The sequence below is a fragment of the Mesoplodon densirostris genome, chromosome 16 (genome assembly GCF_025265405.1).
Source record: "Mesoplodon densirostris isolate mMesDen1 chromosome 16, mMesDen1 primary haplotype, whole genome shotgun sequence".
NCBI lineage: Eukaryota > Metazoa > Chordata > Mammalia > Artiodactyla > Ziphiidae > Mesoplodon > Mesoplodon densirostris.
The window spans coordinates 8,550,387-8,573,792 of NC_082676.1; the positions used below are offsets into that span (position 1 = coordinate 8,550,387).

General features: G+C 42.3%; 1 protein-coding gene across 6 annotated transcripts in view; it reads left to right on the top strand.

The window, feature by feature from the left end:
- Positions 1 to 23,406, top strand: part of BCAS1 (brain enriched myelin associated protein 1) — a 101,035-nt gene that overhangs the window by 26,899 nt on the left and 50,730 nt on the right. For all 6 annotated transcript variants that reach the window (XM_060078131.1, XM_060078132.1, XM_060078134.1 and 3 more), the window contains exon 4: positions 2,576 to 3,147. In XM_060078131.1, the coding sequence (XP_059934114.1) occupies positions 2,576 to 3,147 (572 nt within the window). The remainder of the gene's footprint in view (positions 1 to 2,575; positions 3,148 to 23,406) is intronic.

Genomic DNA, 23,406 nt, shown 5'->3' on the forward strand with positions numbered 1-23,406 from the left:
CTGCTTTCATCTATGTTAGTTCTCAGGCAAGCACTCTGAAAGGTGACAGCCAAGGACACCAGCTCCAGTTGTACCTCCTACTGGTTTGCCAACCCAAGCACAAAGATTTGTAACTCTGTTCTAGTAGGTTCAGCAAAAATCGCAAGACTGATTTTTGTTAGTCTAGCTTAGGTCATGTGCCCACCTAGGAGGTGAGCATTTTAGCAAGGGACATAGAAGCTCCAGATGATGGACTTGGATATACACTCACCCAAGTTTGGGGGGCAGAGCTTCATGGAAATGGGTTGCCCCATCTAAGAGGTCCTAGTTCTTACAAGTTATCAAAAACACTTTACCCATTCTCTGATATCAAGAGTTATGGTTTGTATCTGCTGTAACTCTTCATGCATTGAAGTCTAGTTTAGATACCTGGACGTAAGGAATGGATCCTTTATTGAAGCAATATATTGGCACTTTTTTAGAAGTCTGTCCATGGGAAGATTTTTTTCAAAGACTTTTTCTCTGACTGTAACACTCTTACTTACCACTAGCTCCTTGTTGTCCTGCCAGAGAGTAAGGAAGACTAGAGGAGATCAGTTGTTGTTCTTGGCATTTTGAAAAGCCCTTCCTTGTTTTGAATCTTAGTCTCCTCCTTTTGTGTCAACTGCTTCCTCTTCTCCTGGCATGGAGCATCCCCACAATTCATTTATATTCACTCTGACAGTTCAACTGTCTGAGTTGCTTATTTGGCATCTTGACACATCCATCTATCACTTCTTTATTCCCACTCTCTCCCTCCCTCTTCCCTTCTGAGTATAATAGTTACCACAATTACGAATTCCAGGACCACAAGGAAAATGGTTAAGAAGAGCCAAAGGATATATCCAATGTTCATAAAGGGTCTGAGTTTATGAGGAACCCCTAGTGCTTGTCTCTGGTCTTCCGTACCATTTCTTCTCTGCTCCTCAAAGCTTAAACAGGAGACCACCACTCTGCACAAGAATCCAGAGCCCTCTCTCAATCTCTCCCTCCCTCTCTCTCTCCTTTACTGTTTGTTCTTGACTTTAGACACTGTGAGATACTAGAGTTTGGAAAAAATAATTGCTAATGGATGTGTGTATTTCTCACTACCTATGAGCAATATGAGATGAGCTAAATAAACCTCGGTTCTCTTCTTTCTCTTTCTATCTTCCTGCAAACAGATATTAAGAAGTGGTTGACTACAAACTACACAGTCACAGTATCTGTCAGTTACTAAGCAGCTACTATGGAAAAGACAGGATTCTTGATCCTTTGCATGAGTTTTCTCCTTTAAACATCAGAACAACCCTGCAAGGGAGCTTCTATTTTTCCCATTTTACAAATGAGAAAATTCAAAGAGTTTTAGTGACTTGCCCAAGGTCACACAGCTTATCGGTAGAGAATCTTGATCTTTCACTGTGATTTCCAATTTTGTAGTATATCTTTTTTCCTTAATATTGCACTGCTTTAGAAAAGGGCCCTCAAAAAGGATGCAGTTCAGTTAGGTCGATGCAGAGTTCAAAACAGAAACAGGTGGATTCTGGAAACAGTACCCCTCCCTGGAGGGGGCCAGAACCTGCACCCACAGTCTTGCACAGGTAACGCTACACTCTGCCTCCATGCGGCCCAAGGTCTAATCCACTTTCCTGTGTAGACATCTGGACTTCCAGACTTCACAATGGAAACTTTCTAGAATATAAGACAGAGAGAGAATGAATTTTGGAGTCAGATTTCTGCCCATAACCAGATTCTGCTTGCTGGCCGGCTGTGGGAAGGTGGATCAACCTCTCTGGCTGTCCATTTTCTCACTCATGAATAATGACAATAACTAACGTTCATAACATTTATTGAGCATTTACTGTATTCCAGGCACTGTTGGATGTGCTTTAAAAATATTAACTCATGGAATCTTCATGACAAAATTATAGGTGTAGGTTCTACTATTTGCCTCATTTTACCAGAAACTTGAGGCACAGAAAAGTTAAGTAACTCAGATTCAAATTGACAGTCTGGCTCAGTGGTTCTCGAATGTGAGTTTTGCCCCCAGGGGACATTTGGCAACTTCCGGAGACATTTCTGGTTGTCACCACTAGGGGGTGCTATGGGCACCTGCTGGGTAGAGGCCAGGAATGCTGCCGTACACCTTGCAAGGCACAAGGTGGACCCTGGAACAAAGAATGATATTGCCCAAATGGCAGTAAGTCCCGAGGCTGGGAAACGTGTTCTCCTAACCCCGTAACTGCTGTCCTGCCACCCAGGTGAAATCATGATAATTTGCTTCTCACAGGATTCCCGCGGAGATAAAGAAGAGAATTAATGTGTCCCTAACGCAGCACCTGGTGCGTGCTTCCCAGTAACTTGGCTTTCCTCTTCCCTAATCTTGCATTCCTCTCTCCAGAGAAAAGCAGGGTCAGAAGACACCTCGATAGCTGACTTCTGCTCCGCAGAGGGACCCAGGCACAGCAGAGTGCCAGACCGCATCACAGCCTCTGTGTAGGAGACGTTGGGAGTCCATTAGCAATCCTTGAATTTCCTCGCTGGGCTGAATGACCGCTGTTTATGTTTGTGTTTACAGTTGATTTGGAAACAAGTGTCCAGGAGGATAATGTGGCCACTTCTTCCCCCAAGACAATGGAGATAAGCGCTGTTGCGGATGCCAATGGGAAGAATCTTGGGAAGGAGGCCAAACCCCAGACACCAGCTGCTAAATCTCGTTTTTTCTTGACACTCTCTCGGCCTGTACCAGGACGTACCGGAGACCAAGCCACGGATTCATCCACTGGACCAGTGAAGCTTGATGTCAGCTCCGATAAAGCTCTAGGGAACAAAGACCCGAGTGAGCCCATGGCACTTCCAGTGGCAGCTGCACTGGGATGTGACCCAGATAAAACCCCCGTGCAGACCCCGGCCCAAGCCGAGGGCCTCTCTGCCACTTTGGGACCAGAGTCTCGTCTATCTGAGTCCGGGGGGGCAGCCCCCTCCAAGCCCAAGGACTCCAGCTTCTTTGACAGACTCTTCAAACTGGACAAGGGACGGGACAAGGCCCTCGTGGACCACCAACAGGAAGCCAAGCGTGCAGAGCATCACCAGCCCACCGCCGAAACTCCTGGATTCTCCACGCAGTCGGACGATGTCCCTGCAGAGAGGGTAAGACAATCCGTTTTGTTCTTAATGCAGGCTCGGGGGGCACTTGTGGGGCAAGACGATTGCACGTGTGTTGCTGTGCCATCATGGAGGGGTCCTGACAAGGTATCAAGCCATGGACCCCTCTAGAACCAACAGCACATTGCAGCGCGGTGCTCGCCAGTGTTTCTGCGGGGCAGAAACATCTGTTGGAAGAACAACAGCTGTGGCATCTGTTTCACGTAAAAGAAAAGAGGAGGTGAGTCACATCCAGATGAATCTGTCCTTCCATTTATCAAAGGCAGAGGTGGACAGGTTGCATTTATGATCAAATGGAGTCTGGAGGGAAAAGCATTAGCAGAATAAAAATGGTTCCTAAAAGACTTAAATACCTGCCCGTCTCAGTAGCTGGTTTCATATACAGAACGTTTATGGGCTTTTGTTGGAATGCATTTCACTTCTTACGTTTAATAGCTTGGACTGATCTTTAACTATCTTTTGCACTAAAGTGTGCGTTTAAAGAAAGAGCTTTTACAGCTCTGGGCAGACTCTTTTATGTACAAATTATTTTTCAACAAGCTGGAGTAATACCTTTGTAAAAAACGAGATTTTTTTTTTTTTTTTAAGGAAGCATCTGAACCGGTTGCTTTCTTTCCTGCGCAAAGAAAGGCAAGTCCTTTTGATCTTAAAAAGAGCATTTGATTTTAACCTTGAGAGTTTGTTTGTATTGGGGACTGAGAAAAGAACTCCTTGAATGAAGAAGGAAATAAAAGTAGATACATTGTATTTTAAGGCACTTATTCCCTTAGTTAATGGATTTAAACAACAGTATTTTTCAAAATTTGGGAGTAAAGTGCCTCTACTTGAGATTAGACCCAGGAAAAACTTAAATGGGCTGTTTTTTATTACATGGTCGTGTATCGTGGCTGTCAATATATTTGTCTTAATGACAACCAGCTTCCCTGCCAAGTTGCTAATGATAACACTGGTTGTCATTTATTTAGCCTTTACAATGTGCCAGGCTCTGTTCTAAGCACTGTCCAGATATTACTTTCCTTCAGGAAAATGAGTATCACATTAATCTGAGGTTTTAATGTATCCAGGATGGTGTCAAAAATTATACTGTAAATATTAGACACCAACTGAAAATTCTGGACTGTTAGAATTGAGGAACAGATGATAAGGCTCGTATGTTTAGGCTCATGCTATCAGCATTCTTGTCATTTATGTAAATTTTTACTCTAAGAACTGATTCTTATATTTTCTTTCAAAAGTTAGAAAAATTGCCCTTTAAACGCCCCCTTCCCCAAATGCAGCAGTTCAGGAGCCAATCAAATAGCTTTCTGTTTAATTCAAAGTGAGTCTTCAAATGTATGCTGGCATCAAATCTTTATTGAGGGTGACACTGCCAGGCACAGGTGAGGCACGGCCACAGTGATGGACAGGACAGGGTCCCGGTCCTCAGGGAGTTTTTGGTCTGGAGAGAGAAGAGGTACAAAAACCTCACAGTTACAATGCAAGGTGCCCAGTGCTCTGGTGGGGAAGGCCAAGTGTTGGAGAGGATGTCCAGACACAAGGAGAATTAGCCTACCTGGCCCAGGGAACCTTCCATCAAATGTATAAACCTGGAGCCTGAAAGATCCTTGTCTTGGGGCTGTAAACTGGTCATCAATATTCATGAATATTTGAGAAGCTATTTACTACTTTACTTTGAGTGGGGAAACTCTTGTTGCCTTCTTGTTATTGGTCATGGGCTACTAAGGCCATTCTGAGTTTTTGAATAGTCACATGTTTCATTTTCATGGGCATCCAAAGCCAGCCCATTGCTTGAGTTAGGAAAAGACTGAGTTATTTATGGAAAGAGAATGAAGGACTGAGCTTTACCCGTCTTGGGATAGGTGTCTGTGATGCATCCAAATCCCCATCCTAATTAAGTAAACCAGTTCAGCCTCTGATAACTGACCCTTGAAAGTATTTAACCTTAAAAACTTAATGTGATCCATCGATTCCTATCCTAAGAAAAGAGCAGAAAGTTTTAGAATTGTGCTTTATCAACTCAGTTTTTTTTTTTTTAATTGAATGCTCTGGGACAGCACCTCAACTGGAGTGGAATGAGTTCCAGAATGAGATTAGACTCAGAAGATGGGGTCTGTGTTGGGAACATGGCAGGTATTTAATATAGTCAAGCCTGTGGGCGATATTTTGAAGTTATAGTAACCTCTAAGAAAATCTAAAAATTGTCACCTATCTTCCTTTTGGGATAAGTGAATTTGTTTCCCTAGATTCACCCATGAAATTTGCATCTGTGTTTGTTCCACTACAAATTTCCATTTTTGGTTGGTTGTATCATTGGAATTTGGAATATGGAGTGCTCATTCTGCCTTATGTGCTTACAAAACATGGAAAAGGTATAAAATAGCCACTCATTTCTCCTCCAGTCTGTAAACTTGTGGATATTCAAATACATATATCTGCAAAGGTTTTTAATAACAACAGCAAAACAGCCTTCTGATTGTTAAGATTTCTGTTCTGATCCCTGGCTGCACAGTCTGTATTTGGGGGCAAAATCAATTGTCCTGGAAGTGTAATGAATGAGTCCAGCCCTCAGAAAGTAACAGGAATAAAACTTCTCAATCAATGGCTTTCTTGGTGGGAGTAGCACATTATGCATAAGTGGCCGTCAATGTATCGATTCAGAATTCTTAGGGTAAATTATGCCTTCGGCTCAGCGGTGTCAGCTGTCTCTCCTCTCCCACCCACTCAGCCCTCCCCCCACCACCACCCGGTTTCACTGTGTCTCTTACTGGATTGGAATTCCAACCACAAACCCACAGAGCCGTGAACTGGGAGAAAGATGCCACCATTTCATTCTGGGGGAAACACACAAATCTTCTGTGTTTTCAGAACGACAATCTTATTTTTGTGCCTTATAAAACTACATTCAGAGCATAGCATAATTAAAACAAGGCCAGAATTCATGAACAAATGAAGCATTTACTACATAGGCCAAAGAAAAGATAAATTATATGCCTGAAAGGTTTCACTGAGCTGTGATTCACACAAACCAATGTGTTGGCAGGGATGAGGTGGGTTTTTTGTAATTTTTCTCTCACCCCAACAATTGAACCAGAACTATAAGATACGCATTTAAGAGATTCAGCCCTCTCAAAATTGATCGCATCATGAAAACTTGATCTTTAGTGGGTAAAAAACAACAACACTAAATTTCTGTTGTCACTGGTAATTCCAGAAGTGTGTTTGTGTTGGGGGTACGGGTGCTTTAAGTGTTGCCAAGCACAGATTCAGGAGATTTAAACAAGAATATCCCTTTTCTTTTAAAAGTTTAATTGAATTCTGTGTTATTTAAGCACCAACCTTGTGCAAGGCCCTTAAAAGATAAATTATGGTCCTAGACCTTCAAAGATCATATAATCTAGTAAGAGACACACTATTTGTTTTTAAATCGTATGGTATTTGTTTTCAATTCACTCTTTTTTTAAATTAATTAATTTATTTGTTTATTTTATTTTGGGCTGTGTCGGGTCTTCGTTGCTGCGCGCGAGCTTTCTCTAGTTGCAGTGAGCGGGGGATACTCTTTCTTGTGGTGCACCGGCTTCTCATTGTGATGGCTTCTCTTGTTGTGAATCACGGGCTCTAGGCACGTGGGCTTCAGTAGTTGTGGCTCTCGGGCTCAGTAGTTGTGGCTCGTGGGCTCTAGAGCTCAGTCTCAGTAGTTGTGGTGCATGGGCTTAGTTGCTCCCCGGCATGTGGGATCTTCCCGGACCAGGGCTCGAACCCATGTCCCCTGCATTGGCAAGTGGATTCTTAACCACTGCGCCACCAGGGAAACCCTGAGACACACTTTTGTGTGTGTGTGTGTGTGTGTGTGTGTGTGTGTGTGTGTGGTACGTGTGCCTCTCACTGTTGTGGCCTCTCCCGTTGCGGAGCACAGGCTCCGAACGCGCAGGCTCAGCAGCCATGGCTCACAGGCCCAGCCGCTCCGCAGCACGTGGGATCTTCCTGGACCGGGACACGTCCCCTGCATTGGCAGGCGGACTCTCAACCACTGCGCCACCAGGGAAGCCCCAGAGACACACATTTTTAAGGGAGATTGTGATAAGTGCATTGATCCTCAACTTCATTCAGGCTACGGATTTGTAGAGAAGTACTCAGTGTTTGGCTTCCTCCTCTTCTTTTCTCTCTTGAACACACGCCATTCAGGCTTTGTCCTCCATAAAACCTGCTCTTGTCAAAGCTGCCACGATGTCATACCTCCCCCCACCCCTCACCTCAGCTGCCAAACTGAGTACGTCTCCATCCTTATCCTACCCTACTTGCGGGTCACATCTGACTCAGCCCACCATCCCTTCCTTCTTGAAGCAGCATCCTCGCTTGGTTGGCAGGTTCCCCACCTCCCTGGCTGCTCTTCCTTAATCTCTTGTGCTGAGTCTTACCCTCTAAACGTCGGAGTCCCCATTGTTCAGTTCTTGGATGTCTTCGTCTTTAACTACACTTCCTTCCTTGGAGTTCTCCCCCGGTCCCGAGGGTTAAATATAGCCATCTGCTGACAAGTCCCAGATTGATGTCTCTAGCCTAGATCTACCCCTGAAGTCCAGACTTGAGTATCTAGCTGCCTCTGCTACCTGTCTACTCAGATTTCTACACCGCTGTTTGAATGTTTGCTGGACATCTGGACCTCGATAGGTCCAAAACTGAACTCTTCATTCACACTCAACACCACCACCACCGACAACATACCCACTTGTTTAATCCACAGGCTTCTCATCTCAGTTACTGGCAACGCCATCCTACCACTGCTCTTTAGTGGTAGAACTGGAATGAAAGAACCAAGATCTCTACAGTCCTTTTCTACATGGTGTAAAGTAGTGAATTAGAACATAAGCATTGCAGTCAAGTAGCCTAGGTTTCAACTCTGTGTCTGTCACCTACTGGCTGTGTAACCTTGGGCAAGTTACTTAACCACTCTGAGCCTCAGTTTCTTCATCTGTAAAATGGGGATAATATCAAGCACATTTTCACATTATTCACACTTGTGAAAATTAAATAAGTCATGTAAAGTACTTAACACAGAGCTATTGCATTTTGAGAAATATTATCAGTATCACGGTTTTTCTCCCTCTTACTTCACATTTTAGTCTTTTTACCCTTCCCTTCCATAGTCTTCAACCAAAACCTGCAAAGATAGCACAATTGAATCTAATTTGAAAGCTACATAACCAAAGGCATAAGTTCTAATTTGGGTTAAAAAAAAGATGCTGGAGTTGTAAAATTATTTTTAGAAATAATAGAATTTGGGCTTCCCTGGTGGCACAGTGGTGGAGAGTCCGCCTGCCGATGCAGGGGACACGGGTTCGCGCCCAGGTCCGGGAAGATCCCACATGCTGCGGAGCGGCTGGGCCCGTGAGCCATGGCCGCTGAGCCTGCACGTCCAGAGCCTGTGCTCCGCAATGGGAGAGGCCACAACAGTGAGAGGCCCGCGTACTGCAATAAATAAATAAATAAATAAATATACCTCTCAAATAAAATCTCTTTAAAAAAAAAAAAAAAAAAAAAAAAAAGAAATAATAGAATTTAAATGCCCATACCCGCAAGCCCCAGTTTCTTTGTCTGACATTCAAGGGTCTCTACAAGCTTTCCTTTGTCTGTTTCTCTAACTGTATTTTCCCCTATTCCCCTAAATTTATCTGGTCAAAATGACCAACATATGACCTGCTCAGATGCCATCTGCTCCCCAGGATTTTCTCTGCCTGTATCTCCTTCTCTCTCTGTTTATCAGAAATCTACTTCACCTTCAAGTGCCAAGTTCTCCATGAAGCTGACCAGATGTCCCCGCTCTTGGCTGGTTTCTGATGACATGAATCCCTCTAGTGTTTCTTTTCTTTTTTTTTTTTGGTATTCTATATGTTAAGTGAAATTCTGTGGTAAAATCACTTTGAAGGAATCATCCCACTGAAACATCAAAACTTACAAGGGAATTTTTGTATCTTTACCATTTTACAGATGAAGAAATCAAAGCTTTAGAGAAACCAAGTCACTCACTCCAAGTTACACAGCTAAAAAAGAATTGTCCGTCTCCAAAGCCCATAGTTCTCATGCTCAATATTATGTTTTTACCAAATATTTGAAACTGCAATACGTTGCAACTATGAAAAATTGAATAATGATATGAGGAAGTGCTTTTCAAAAATTTTAGTACATGCAGTATTGGAAATATCAAGTTAATCTCAAATCAAAAAGAAAAAAAATCCCCTCATTCCAGCATTTGAAGGCCAAGTGAATTACAAGGTGTGTTTTTTATTTCATCCTGTTTACCTCTGGCCAGAAGGCCATGGCATTTCAACAGGTAAAGAGAGCTATCCACCCAAAAGTGTTTGTCAGTAAAGAGGGAAAACCTGTCTTAAATTATACAAGTTATGGAGTAGGCAAGGTTTTCAGCTGTAACACTATAATTTTTATGAACTTTATAAATTAGCACTAAGAAACATTTGATGTGAAACATTTACTGTAGCCGAGGTGCAAGTGTTAGGAGCCTGACTGACACAGGAATGAGTTCAGATTCTACCACTTACTAGCCATGTGGTAGAGTCAAATAATAACAATTGCCCCGGTTTTTAATAATTGGTTATTCCTCGGCTGTGCGGTAAGCATTTGTCACACCTTACTGGCTTTGATTCTTACAACAACACAACAAGGTAGATATTTTTCTTGCCATTTAACAAATGAGAAAGCCGGGGCTCAGAGAAGTTAAGTTACTGGCTCAAGGCCACACAGCTAAATTAGTGGCAGAACTGGAATCAAGATCTGGCAGTGACCAAAGCCTGTTACACACACTCATTTCAAAACCTTGTGTTTTCTTTCACAAGAGGAAGATACTGCCTGCCCTAGACGCTATTGCAAGAAGATGACATGGGCAGTCAGTAATAATGATGCTAAATGAAATAGTATATTTTCTAAATTGTCAGAAACTTAGAAATAAAGAATAATGAAATAGAGCAAATGGTCTTCCAGTATGTTGGAGTTTGGATAGTATATCATCTAGGGTACCTTTGGTTGCAAGTAAAGAAAAAAAACCCTCAATCAATAGTGGCTTCGTTAATGAGGGAAATGTACTATTTCTTGTACATAATAAGAATTCGAGAAGTGGGTGGTTGAGTCTGGTTCAGCATCTTCACAGCCCCAGAATGCATCAGTCTTCAGTGCCCTCTGTGTATTGGCTTGGTTCACAGGCTTGATCCCTTGTGGTTTTTCTTTTTCTTTCTTTTTTTTGTTTTTGTGGTATAGTTGATGTACAATATTATATAAGTTTTGGGTATACAGGATAGTGATTCACAATTTTTAAAGGTTATACTCCATTTATAGTTATTGTAAAATACTGGCTTTGTGGTTTTAAGAAGGTTGCCATAGTTCCAAGCAGTGTATAGAGTGATAATGTTCTATCAAACGAAATAGGAGTTTCCTAAAATTTACTCATTGGTGAAACCAAGTCACATGTCTGGGCAGAGGTACGTTGTGGGGGTTGGAAAGTTTCTTCAGTAGAAAGCAGGCTCTGCCAGCAAAGAAGATATGTCACAGGTAGAAACCAGATATATTATTTTCTATCCAACTTTATGTGAGAAAAACATTAAGTGGATGGAGCTGCTAAAGGCTACTACAGTATCCCCCTATGGTGATTTATTTAAATAAATAGCTCTTTAACTTGACTATGATCCACAGTAAGAAATAGATTTTACATCTTGACCTGATATACATATGCATGTACATGAAACAAAGAATTCACCAAATAGTAGTATTCTTACAGCATGTAACACAGGCTGGTATTTTCTGTTCTTTCCAGTCTATTTCATTTGATGGTTTTAATGCTGGTTTTGATCCATTAAATTATGTTCCAATCCACCCACAGTCACAATCTGAAGTTTGAAAAACTCTTTTCTGCCACCATCACCCTTTTCACATAGGGAGACAGTGATCTTGAGGGATGTGACTGTTTCTTATGCAACTGGGTGTCCCCAGTGCACCCTGCCTGGCACACCCTGGCAGGCAGTAATGTTCGTTAGATGAACTTGACAAGGATGAAGGTGGTACATACACATCATGTTACAATTTTTCAAAGAATGTTAGAATATATTATTGCAATCTCATTATCACCTCTGCCTAGCACAACTTTAAATAAAAATGATTTCAAAATACATGTACGCCATAGATGTTTTCACATAGATAAACTATGTAGAATCATGAATCTCTACTATTTATTTGGTATTTTTCATTCACCCTTTAACATGTTATGGTGTTAATCATCACGGTTAAATATCAAGTGAATTGTGTTTTGCAGTGAATTTGCAAAATAAATTTTGAGTTTACTTTCCCTTTGGCATTATCCAGTCTGATTCTCTCCTTCCAAAGTTATAATAACAATCCTGATTTATTGAGCATTTACTAACTCACAGAGGAGAGCAGTAACTTGCATAAGATAAAGTGGCTAGAAAGCAGCAGAGCTGGAATTTGTCACCTACAGGCTTAGTCACTGTGCCTATGAGTTTAAAAAGAGGGAACGTTTAGAACCTTTGGAAACATATCTTTTTAGAACTCCTGAAGCTAGTATTTCCCAAACTGACATTCTGTGGACTCATCAGTCCAGTGAGATCAGCCTAGAAATAGGGTGCCACCGTCAAATAGTTTCGGAAAATAGTACTTGCTTTATACTCTCCTGAAGATTCACAGTGGATGTCAGCCTACTAAAGCCTCTGAAAAGTCCTGCAGCAAGCACACCTGCTTCACTTTAACTGCTTCTCAGACTTAATTATCCATAGAACAGTTGTATCTTCCAAGGAATAGTTCTTCTAGGAAATGCTGAGCTAGGCAGGTAGACCAAAGTTGGAAAATGGGCTCTTGTAGGATGCATCATGCCACAGATGGGTTTTATTTGACCTATACAGTGTCTTAAATAATATTTTAATTAATTGATAACATTTTGAAATTGACAAAGTTGACAATAGTTTTAAATTATGAGATTTCAATAGAATTCCATATTTCAGAAATTTCTGAAAAATGGGAAGTTTCATCCTATATTCCCAGGTGGGATGTCAGTTGTGACTGCCCCTCGAGATGGGGCATTCCTTCCCCAGTTCACCCAAGTCCCCACCCCTCCCTGTTGGTTCCTAAGAGTACAGCGTGTGGGTTGTCCTTCACTGTAACACTTGCACTGTTATTTTCTTGTGGTAGAGTTGAGAGTAATTCCATCAGAGACCACTTTGCATCCTTCATAGCACATAAGGCAATTTGAAGCAATTTAGGTGACCATCTGGCTAATAAACTATAAATCCAACCCAAGAGTCAGTTTGTCAGCAGGTGTTGAACAGTAAATGGGAGGCATTGATACTTTAATTTATTCATTCAACAAACATCTGAGTGCTTTCTTTGGGCCAGGAATGATTTTAGGATGGATAGAATGATGTACCTCATGGGAGCTTTCATTCTAGTGGAAAGACCAGCAATAAACACGAAAATAAATACACAAAGAGTTCCAGTGTATTAAAAGGGTTACAAATGAAATAAACAGAGTTTTGAGAAAGCAGAGAAGAGAAGGGGCTGATAATTAGGATTGGGTAGGGGGTAGGGTCAGGAAGGATTTGGTCTAATGTAAAACTTCAGGAAAAAGGATGTGACTTTTCTTTTCTCTGCATAAGGCCAAACCATTCTTAGAAAATCTGCAACTTAATTTTGGCAGCATTCAGAACAGTTTTCTCACTACTGGGAAGTGTTTGTTAAACAGATGACAAACTCGTTCTAGGCTATGGGTTATTTGCTTTTGTATTTTGAAGTGGTTCTTTTTGATGTTGGATATTTTTTTCTCTAATAAATGTAAATTGTCATTATCAGTCTGGAGGTTGCACATGTTGGAACTGATCATAGAACAGAAGAATCTACCACAGATTCTTTTTTTGCCCGATGTGAACTGGGAATCACTCTCCACCCACCCTTTGCCCACAGTAAATGTATTTTTCAGTTTTGTATCATACATAATGGACTCTATTTAAGAGTGTGCCAGGGCTTCCCTGGTGGCGCAGTGGTTAAGAATCCGCCTGCCAATGCAGGGGACACGGGTTTGAGCCCTGGTCCGGGAGGATCCCACATGCCGCGGAGCAACTAGGCCTGTGCACCACAACTACTGAGCCCACATGCCACAACTAGAAGCCACCGCAGTGAGAAGCCCACACACTGCACAGCAACGAAGACCCAATGCAACCAAAAATAAATAAATAAATAAATAAAAGAGTGTGCCAACTTATGTGTCCTTAGGAATATCCCCAAAGTAATTACTGTTGCCAAAAACAGAAGCAAGGAAAGAACATGTATTGCTTAATCCTCGACCCACATTTCACTTGCCATTGGAAATCAAGTTGACAAATTCACTTACCCTTCAAGCAGAGGAGTTACTGAGACAGAAAATGGAAAACTCTTATTTATAGGCAGAAAGTGTGACTTGCTTTCTCTGATAGATTTCTTTTCACTCTCCACCTATGACTACAATGAACAACTGGTTTATTTAATCTTTTAACTAGAACATCTCTGCATCTGTCAATATCATGGGCTAATGAGGCTCTACCATGTCAAGGTGCTATGTTACACTTCTGCCACCAAGATAGAATATGAGTTTTTAACATCCTGAGCTTATGTCTACAGAGTATTAAAACAGGTGGTGATCTTATGATTTATAATAAAGAGCATCATACTGGATAATTGGTCCAACCTCGCTTGATTCAATTAGTATAAGCAGCTAACATGAACAGTTGCCTCTCTCTCCTCCCAAAAAGAGGAGGGAAAAATAGGTAAGTGGAGCATTTTTAGATCTGTGTCATGGAGATTCCCCAATTAGAAAACATGCCAGAAGACAATGAAAATATAGATTTCACGTTTCAATATTTTTATGTTCTTTTTATTGCCCTCTGAAGTGTCTGATAATTTCTTAACTACCTGCATCACTAGGAAGTTTATTTCAACCGTGGCACTTTGGCAGTACACAATTTTATTTTATTTTTTTATTTTTTTATTTTTTTATTTTTGCGGTATGCGGGCCTCTCACTGTTGTGGCCTCCCCCGTTGCGGAGCACAGGCTCCGGACGCGCAGGCCCCGGAGGCGCAGGCTCAGCGGCCATGGCTCACGGGCCCAGCCGCTCCGCGGCACATGGGATCCTCCCAGACCGGGGCACGAACCCGCATCCCCTGCATCGGCAGGCGGACTCTCAACCACTTGCGCCACCAGGGAGGCCCAGTACACAATTTTAAAGCCTTAAGAAGTTTGAAAAGGCAATTTGACATCTAGGAATTTATTGAGAAAATGGGCAACATTTTATCCACAAGCTTTTTTTTTTAAGTCTGGCATTGTCTGTAAGAGAAAAGTTGGGAAGATCTAAAAGATCTAATTGCAGGGTTTTTGTACTGATTCTGGTACACCCTTACACTGGACATCATAACAAAGATGACATAGAAATAGAAGTATTGACATGTGAAGATGGTTATAGCATGATGTTAAATAAGAAAAGCAGGTTCTGGACTTCCCTGGTGGTCCAGTGGTTAAGACTCTGTGCTTCCACTGCAGAGGGTGCGGGTTCCATCCCTGGTTAGGGAAGTTCCGGCCAAAAAAAAAGGAAAAAGCAGCTTTCAAAATAGTATATACAGAAAGGTCCCTTTTGGGTAAAACTCATATTTGCCTTGCCTGCCCACACATATTCATCCTTCTACCCAAAGAGGGGTGTGGAAAGAAAAATTGCAGATTGTTAGTAGTAGTTATTTTCTGTAATGGGATAATGGGTGCATGTTATATTTTTACTCTTTGCTCATCTAGATTTCCTCTTTTTTAGAAATAGAGCAAGTACTGAGTACTGCCTAAGTATAAGGAAAATACTACAATCTAGGTAATTTCCTGATTCCTCCACTAGATAGCGCTATGAAGCTTGCAGCATCCTGAATTGTATTAGAAACCGCAGTAGTAACAAGCGGTTTAACAGGTTATTTTCCCTCACAGTAATTCCGGAACTGTGCAATCCAGAACTTGTGTGGCAATTTCTTGCTCAGAAATAACACTGATTTTTAACACGTATAGCTAATGCGTATTTTGGAAAGAGAAATTTTGTTGTGGATGGCAGTTTTCAAAGTCCTTTCGTAATTGGCATTTCTTAAGGTTGTGCTACTTGAGTTTTTATTTTTGCCATGGGCTTAAAAGATGTGAGTGCATTTTTATCCATTGATGTGAATTGGGAAGGTATAGTGGGAAAAAATAAAAATACAAAGTTAGCTACAGGGATAGACCTTCCTTCGGTGGTTTTGGGCTTTGTAGTAAAACAAAGTTTAAACCAAAAATCCCAACTCTTTCGGAAATGTTGATGTTCCGTTAAATATTATTGGTAGACTTTGTTCTTAGAGTTCCTTCCTGCTTGATTCAGTAATTTGCTTCCCCTTCTATGAAAATTGGAGGATAAATTTTTATTTTTAAGAATTAACCAAATCCCATTTTTCATCCCCAATCTGACAGTGGGTGTATGCAGGTGATGTGCTCCCAGAAGAAAAAAAGTAAAGACGTGATGTTTGTCTGGAGAACATTGTTGCTGAGCAAATGATGCCCTTTGTGCCGCTGGGGCAACCAAGTGGGAGAGGAAACATAGCTCCTCCCTTTAATCCCAGACAGACTGTGGCTCGAATTTCCAACAGATGGAAAAGAGTAATGGGTTTCTGTACCAGTCACCATTTTTTAGACAAATTTTCCTGTGTTAAACTGCCTGTTAGACACTGATTTCTTGGCACAAAGATTCAAAATGCAACCAGTATGCACAATCGGTGGGGACATCTAGATGAGGTAGACATTCATCACAAATAGTTCCAGACAAGGCTTTTTTAGCCTTGATCATCCTGCCTTCACTTGTATTTTCACTTAGACAATGCAGACCTTGCTTAGAGAAAGACGAAAGCCAATGAAAATGTACAGTGGAAGGAAGGTGCCAGAAGTTCCATATGCGTTTTATTATAGGCAATCAAATTAGGATAAGGCAGCACAACTTCTCAACATGACAAATTGTGATCACTTAACTAGTGTTCCTATCTGTTTGCCCTTTGAAGCCAACAGAAAGGAAAAAAATACAGGCCTCTTCCATATGGATGAAAAACAAGCTGACACCATGGACACCTGTTTGCTTAAAAAGAAGTTTCCAGATATTTCCTGGAGAACACCTGTGTTTCTATCTATAATTTCTGTTTGCTGAGAATGATCTGCAGGCCTCATGAGAATAGCAAAGACGTATTTGTAGTTAAGGACAAAGATCCTACAAATAACCCAATATTTAAGGCATAGGTCACAAACTGGTGGCCTTGGGCTGGATCATCTTCCAAACTGTGTTGAGTGTGGCCCTCTGGCTGTTTTTTAAAATTTGGAATTAGTTGCCCACATTTTGTTTTAATTTTAATTTTTAATAGATAATACACTCACATGGCTCAAAATAAGAAACTATGAAACGGTATACTTTTCTACCAGTGCCACCCACAATAGATAATCACTGTTTGTATTTTTAAATGAGTCTTTCTTGAGCATATATAAGCAAAAGACAAGTATAAATTCACATTCCTTCTTTTTTAAGCAAATGGTAGTATAATATACACTCTGTTCTATTCCATGCTTTTTTTTCCCAGTTAACACTACTTTCTATATCTGTACAGCTTCCTCATTTGTAACACTCGCATAGTTTTCCAATGAATGGATGTACCATGACTTATTTACCCAGGACCTTACTAATGACATTTGGCAGGTTTCCAAACATTTGCCATGACCTCATTGTAGTGAATAAGCTCGTGTATTTGTTATTTCACACTTATGTGAATTGAGGTTTAAAACCAGCTCTTAGGAGTGGAATTGCTTGGTAAAAGAATATATTCTTTTCTTTTTTTTTTTTTTTTTTTTTTTTGCAGTACGCGGGCCTCTCACTGCTGTGGCCTCTCCCGCTGCGCAGCGCAGGCTCAGCGGCCATGGTTCACAGGCCCAGCCGCTCCGCGGAATGTGGTATCTTCCCAGACCAGGGCACAAACCCGTGTACCCTGCATCGGCAGGCAGACTCAACCACTGCGCCACCAGGGAAGCCCCTCTTTTTTAAATTTTAGTTGATAATGCCAAAATTTCAGCCCTCCATCAGGACTGAAATAGTATATACTTCAAGCAGTAAAATATGAGGGCCATTGAAAAACATATGGTCATTTCCAGTTTTTAGCCATTACAATAAAGTTTTTTTTTTTTTTTTTTTTTTGCGGTACGCGGGCCTCTCACTGTTGTGGCCTCTCCCGTTGCGGAGCACAGGCTCCGGACGCGCAGGCTCAGCGGCCATGGCTTATGGGCCTAGCCGCTCCGCGCCATGTGGGATCTTCCCGGACCGGGGCACGAACCCGTGTCTCCTGAATCGGCAGGTGGACTCTCAACCACTGCGCCACCAGGGAAGCCCTACAATAAAGTTTTTATAAATGTTAATATATGGGGTTTTGTGTGAATGTCAGTCTTCATTTCTCTGGGGGAAAAAAAGCCAGGAGTGTAATTGCTAGGTTATATTGGAGTTGCATATTCAGTTTTTTAAGAAACTGCTGAACTTTTCCCGATTGGCTGTACCATTCTACATTCCCATCAGCAGAGTATGAGTGATCTAGTTGTTCTGCATCATTGCCAGAATTTGAAACTGTCACTGTTTTTCACTTTACCCATTCTGATAGGTGTGTGGTGACATCTTATTGTGGTTTTACTTTGCATTTCCCTAATGGCTAATGAAACTGAACATCTTTCATTTGCTTATTTGCCATCTATATCTTTTGTCCAGTGAAATGTCTCTTCATGTCTTTGCCATTCTCTAATTGGATTGCTTGAATTTTTTGTTTGTTTGTTTGTTTTACTGTTGAGCTTTGAGAATTATTTATTTATTCTAGATTCTGGTCCTTTGTCAGATAAGTGGTTTGCAAATACTTTCTCCCCCTTTCTAGCTTTTTTTCCATTAAAAAAAATGTATTTATTTATTTGGTTGCACTGGATCTTAGTTGCGGCATGCGGGCTCCTTAATTGTGGTATGCAAACTCTTGGTTGTGGCGTGTGGGATCTAGTTCCCTGACCAGGGATTGAACCTGGGCCCCCTGCACTGGGAGCGCAGAGTCTTAACCACTACGCCACCAGGGAAGTCTCATCTTTTCCATTTTTTAAATAGGATCTTTCACAAAGCAAAATCTTTTAATTTGGATGAAGACCAGTTCATCATTTTTTCCTTTTATGGATTATGCTTTTGATGTCAACTCTAAGAACTCTTTGCCATAGATCCCAGAAATTTTCTCTTATTTTCTTCTAAAAGGTTTTTTTCATTTGTTTGTTTGTTTTGTTTGTTTGTTTTTTGACCTTGCTGCACAGCATGTGGGATCTTAGTTCCCTGACCAGGGATTGAACCTGTGCACCCTGCAGTGGAAGCACAGGGTCCTAACCACTGGACTGCCAAGGAATTCCCCTGAAAGTTTTATACTTTACATTTTGTATTTAAGCCCTTGGTCCATTTTGAGTTAATTTTTGTATAACGTATAAAGCTTAGATTGAAGTTCTTTTTTTTTTTTCTCCCATGCATGTCAAATTGTTCCAGCACCATTTATTGAAAAGATGATCTTTCCTCTATTGAACTGCTTTTGCACCTTTGTCAAAAATCAGTTGGGCACATTTTGTGTGGGTCTGTTTCTGGGTTCTCTCTTCTGGCCCAGTCAACTATGTGTCTATGCTTCTACCCACCAGTACCACACAGCCTTGCTTACTATAGCTAAATAACAAGGCTTGAAATCAGGTAGGCTGCTTCTTCCCACTTAATTCTTCTTTTTCAAAATTGCTTTAGATATTCTAATTTCTTGGACTTACAAATTTTAGAATAATCTCATCTATCTCTACAAAACATCTTGCTGGGATTTTGATAGGAATTGCATTAAACCTGTATATCAACTTGGGAGGATTGACATCTTTATTGTGTTGAGTCTTCTAGTTCATGAACACTGTATGTCTCTCTGTTTGTTTATATGTTCTTTAATTCCTTTCATCAGTATTGTATAGTTTTCTGCATATAAGTCCTGTACATATTTTGTATTTCATTTTTGCTACAAGTATAAATGGTATTATTTTCTAACTTTATTGACATGTAACTGAAATATAATTTTTGTGTAAGTTTAAAGTGTACAACTTGATGACTTGATACACGTCTATACTGCAAAATGATTACCACAGTAGGGTTAATTAACAACTCCATCACCTCATATGATTTCCATCTCTTTCTTGTGATGAGGACATTTAAGATCTACGCTCTTAGAAACTTTCAATTATATAATACAGTATTGTAAATTATAGTCACCATGCTGTATATTAGATTCCCCAGAACTTATTCATCTAATAACTGGAAGTTGGTACCCTTTGACCAACATCTCCCCATTTCTCCCACCCCCCAACCACTGGCAATCACTTTTCCATTCTCTATTTCTATGAGTTCAGCTTTTTAAAATTTCACATATAGGGCTTCCCTGGTGGCGCAGTGGTTGAGAGTCCGCCTGCCAATGCAGGGGACACGGGTTCGTGCCCCGGTCTGGGAGGATCCCACATGCCGCGGAGCGGCTGGGCCCGTGAGCCACGGCTGCTGGGCCTGTGCGTCCGGAGCCTGTGCTCTGCAACGGGAGAGGCCACAACAGTGAGAGGCCCGTGTACCGCAAAAAAAAAAAAAAAAAAAAAAATTTCACATATAAGTGATATCATACAGTATTTGTCTTTCTCTGACATTTATCTCTTAGCATAATGCCCTCAAGGTCCATTCATGTTGTCACAAATGGCAGGATTATCTTCTTTTTCATGGCTGAATAATATATATTATATACAGTCTTCTTTATCCATTTGTCTGTAGACAGACACACTTGTTGTTTCCATATCTTGGCTATTGTGAATAATGCTGCAAAGAGACATCTCTTCAAGGTTCTGCTTTCATTTTCTTTCCCACGAGTGGGATTGTGGGATCATATAGTAGGCCTATTTTTAATGTTTTGAGGACCCTCCATACTGCTCTCCATAGTGGCTGCAGCAGTTTAGGTTCCCACAAACAGTGCACAAGGGTCCCTTTTCTCCACAGCCTTGCCAACATTGTTATCTCTTGTTGTGTGATGATAGCCATTCTGACAGGTGTGAGGTGATATTACATTGTGGTTTTTATTTGCATTTCTACGGTGTCTGGCTGATGGAGAGCAGTTATTGTCTAAAAGCTTTCTGCCATATGCTAGACTGGCCCTTTCCTGGCCCTTTGGTTCAAGCAGGCGTTTTGAGAGGGTTTGCCCATCGGTGTTTCCTGGTCATTGGCTTCTCCAACTCCAAGTCCAGGATATCTGCGGCAAAAGGAAAACCCAGGGAACTCAGCACCGTCTTGTTGTTGAGGTGCCTAGCTGGCCTGCCTTCTCCTCTCCACCACTCGGAGTCCTTTTGTTTGTTTTCTACATAATGTCCAGGATTTTCCACTGTGTTTACTGGGAGGAATGAGGGAAAGTCTATATCCTCCTTCTTCCTGGAAGCAGAGTCTTACGCTCTTTTTTTAAAACCAGCCTAAGAAGAGAAACGTATTTCACAAAAAGGGCTCAAGTTCAGTTTGAGAGACCATAAACTCTCACTTGGGAAGAGCCCGGGGCCAACAAGCCAGCTCCCTGCCCTGGGCCAGCAGGGTCTGTCATCCCTGAGCTGCGCCCCGCGTCTGGAGACATCCCTGCACTGGGGGAATCAGGGAGGCATCTTCAGAGATGCCTGGACAAGATGCCACAGGGCTGAGCAGAAAGTTGTGGAGAGGCCCCTCCGTTCCCAGAATTCTGTCGAACTGTGTCTCCTCCAGTCCGAGTCCTCTATCCTGGGTGAAGACATACCAGTAGTTATCTCCCTTGCTCAGAGGCTCTCCCCCGTGGCAGGTTTTCCCTGATGGCAACCAGACCCATGCGACTGCCCTGCGTTTTACTGATTTGTTTCCTCTTCAGCTGACCTCCCTGTGGTTCAGTTTATCTCCAGGAAGTTCACTAACGCTCCCTGTGTGTCCAGCCCTGGGATCACAGAGAAGAACCATGCCCCCTGTTCTCCCGTAGGAAGCTCTGAGTCTGGGACCTGGGGGTGACCAGACGCAGACCCTTCCATTCACTGCGGTGAGAGCTAGGGAGCCCAGGGTCTGTGAGACCACAGTGGCTTAGAGCAGCTGACCCCGCCTGGGGGGTCACACCCCCCCCCAGAATAGATGCCTTCCCCACCTGCACGCACACTTCTTAGAGAACGTCACTGCCTGTCAGAAGCAACCTCACCCTGGTCACCCTCCATTCCCTCATCTTCCTCATTTTCTCCCTTGCACTCTTCACTGCCTGAGTCTTCTGTGTTACATTTATTGGTTTATCTGTATTTTTGTTTGATTCTGTTTTTCTCCCCTGCTGGAATTTCAGCTCCCTGAGGAGAGGCCTGTGTCTCATTCACCACTGTATTCCCTCCCAGTGCCTTGATCGGTATGAGGCACTTGTTAGACATTTGATCAATAGCTTTTATCGTAATGCTTCATGATGTCATAGGCAGATCCCAAACCTGGCAGTGATTCAAAAGTCCGGCTCAGTCCAACTGAAAAACTTCAGTCTTGTATCCATTTTAACCTTCACCCCAATTCTTTCTGAAATCAAACTCTGATGTGACCATGGGCTGAGGCCCTTGAGGTCTGGAAGGAGTAGGATTTTCTCCTCATTTCTTCTCCTCCTCCCCGAGGTGTACGAGTTCAGGGTGGAGGGATTGAGGGGAAAGAGCTCTCTTCTTCTGGACCCCTGCTGTCACTACCCTTTCTTGACCATCTGTACCTTTTCTGTCATGGGCACCCAAAGGAGGTCTGGCTCCGGGTCATAGGTGGGGCCTCCTCCACCTCGAAGTTCCCCAGTAGAGCTCTCGACTGCTTCTTCTGCTACGGGGGCTCTTTGCCCCACACTCCAGCCCCAGCCCAGAAACCTTCCACCTAGAAAGCGCCTACTTTATAAGCTGCCGCCCAGCAGATGGAGAGGAAGCTCAGTGTGACTCCCGGTGGCCTGCTCTAACCACCTTGCCTTTATCTGTATCTCAGTTGACCTGAACAATCTACCCCTGAAACCCTCTCCACCCCCATCCCCACCTCATCCTTTTCTACATGTCTTTCACGCCCTTTCCTCTGTCTGAAATTCCTCAGCACGCCATCCTTCCCCCACCTCTGTATGTCGACCTGTAGCTCAGGCTCCAGGGCCAAGGGCAGACGCCGCCTCACCTTCACATCTTCCTTGTCCCTCTACTTCAGCTGTTCTCAACCTTGGTGCACATTGGAATCACCCAGGGGCTCTAAAAATACTGATACCTGAGCCTCACCTCCAGACATTCTGATCGAATTGGTCCGGGTGGCGTCTGGGCATTAATACTGGTTGAAAATGCTGTGCAGGGCTAAGTGGGCTAGTGGAATTCTTTTACCTTTTAATCCGAGTACTTATCCCCCTCTGCTGGCCTTTATCCACTGTGAGACTGTAAGCATCTCGAGAGAGGAACGTGTCTGATTCATTTTTGTTGATCTCACCGGGCTCAGAACAAGGCTCAGTAACTTAAACTATGATAGTAACAATAATGATAATAATAATAATAATAGCTAGCATTCACTGCATGTTTACTATATGCTACACGCCACGCTAAATCCTGTCGATGGATTATCCCATTTACGCTCCAACAACTCTGAGAGGCAGGCGCTACTGATTCCCCTTTTACAAATGAGCAAACCCAGGCACAGATGTCAGGGAACATACCCAGGATCGCACTGGTGTGAAGGATGGAGCAGAGAGTGGAGTCTGGGCGGGCCGACCTCAGAGCCCATGCTGATATCATGTTGCCTCTGTACAGTTTGTACATGGTCAGAATTCCCCCATCAAGCTATTGAGTGAAGGGTGAGTGGTTGGAAATAAATAACTATTTCCTAGGCAATAGCTCCATCAGGCCTAGTGGGGCACCTCTCCATTAGATTTAGTCCTGGTACCACTTTCATAATGGCTCATGTTCCAAACACCTGCTTGATGATTTATGTGATATTTTTTAAATTAATTAATTCATTTATTTATTTTTGGCTACATTGGGTCTTCGTTGCTGTGTGCAGTCTTTCTCTAGTTGCGGCGAGCGGGGGCTGCTCTTCGTTGTGGTGCATGGGCTTCTCATTGCGGTGGCTTCTCTTG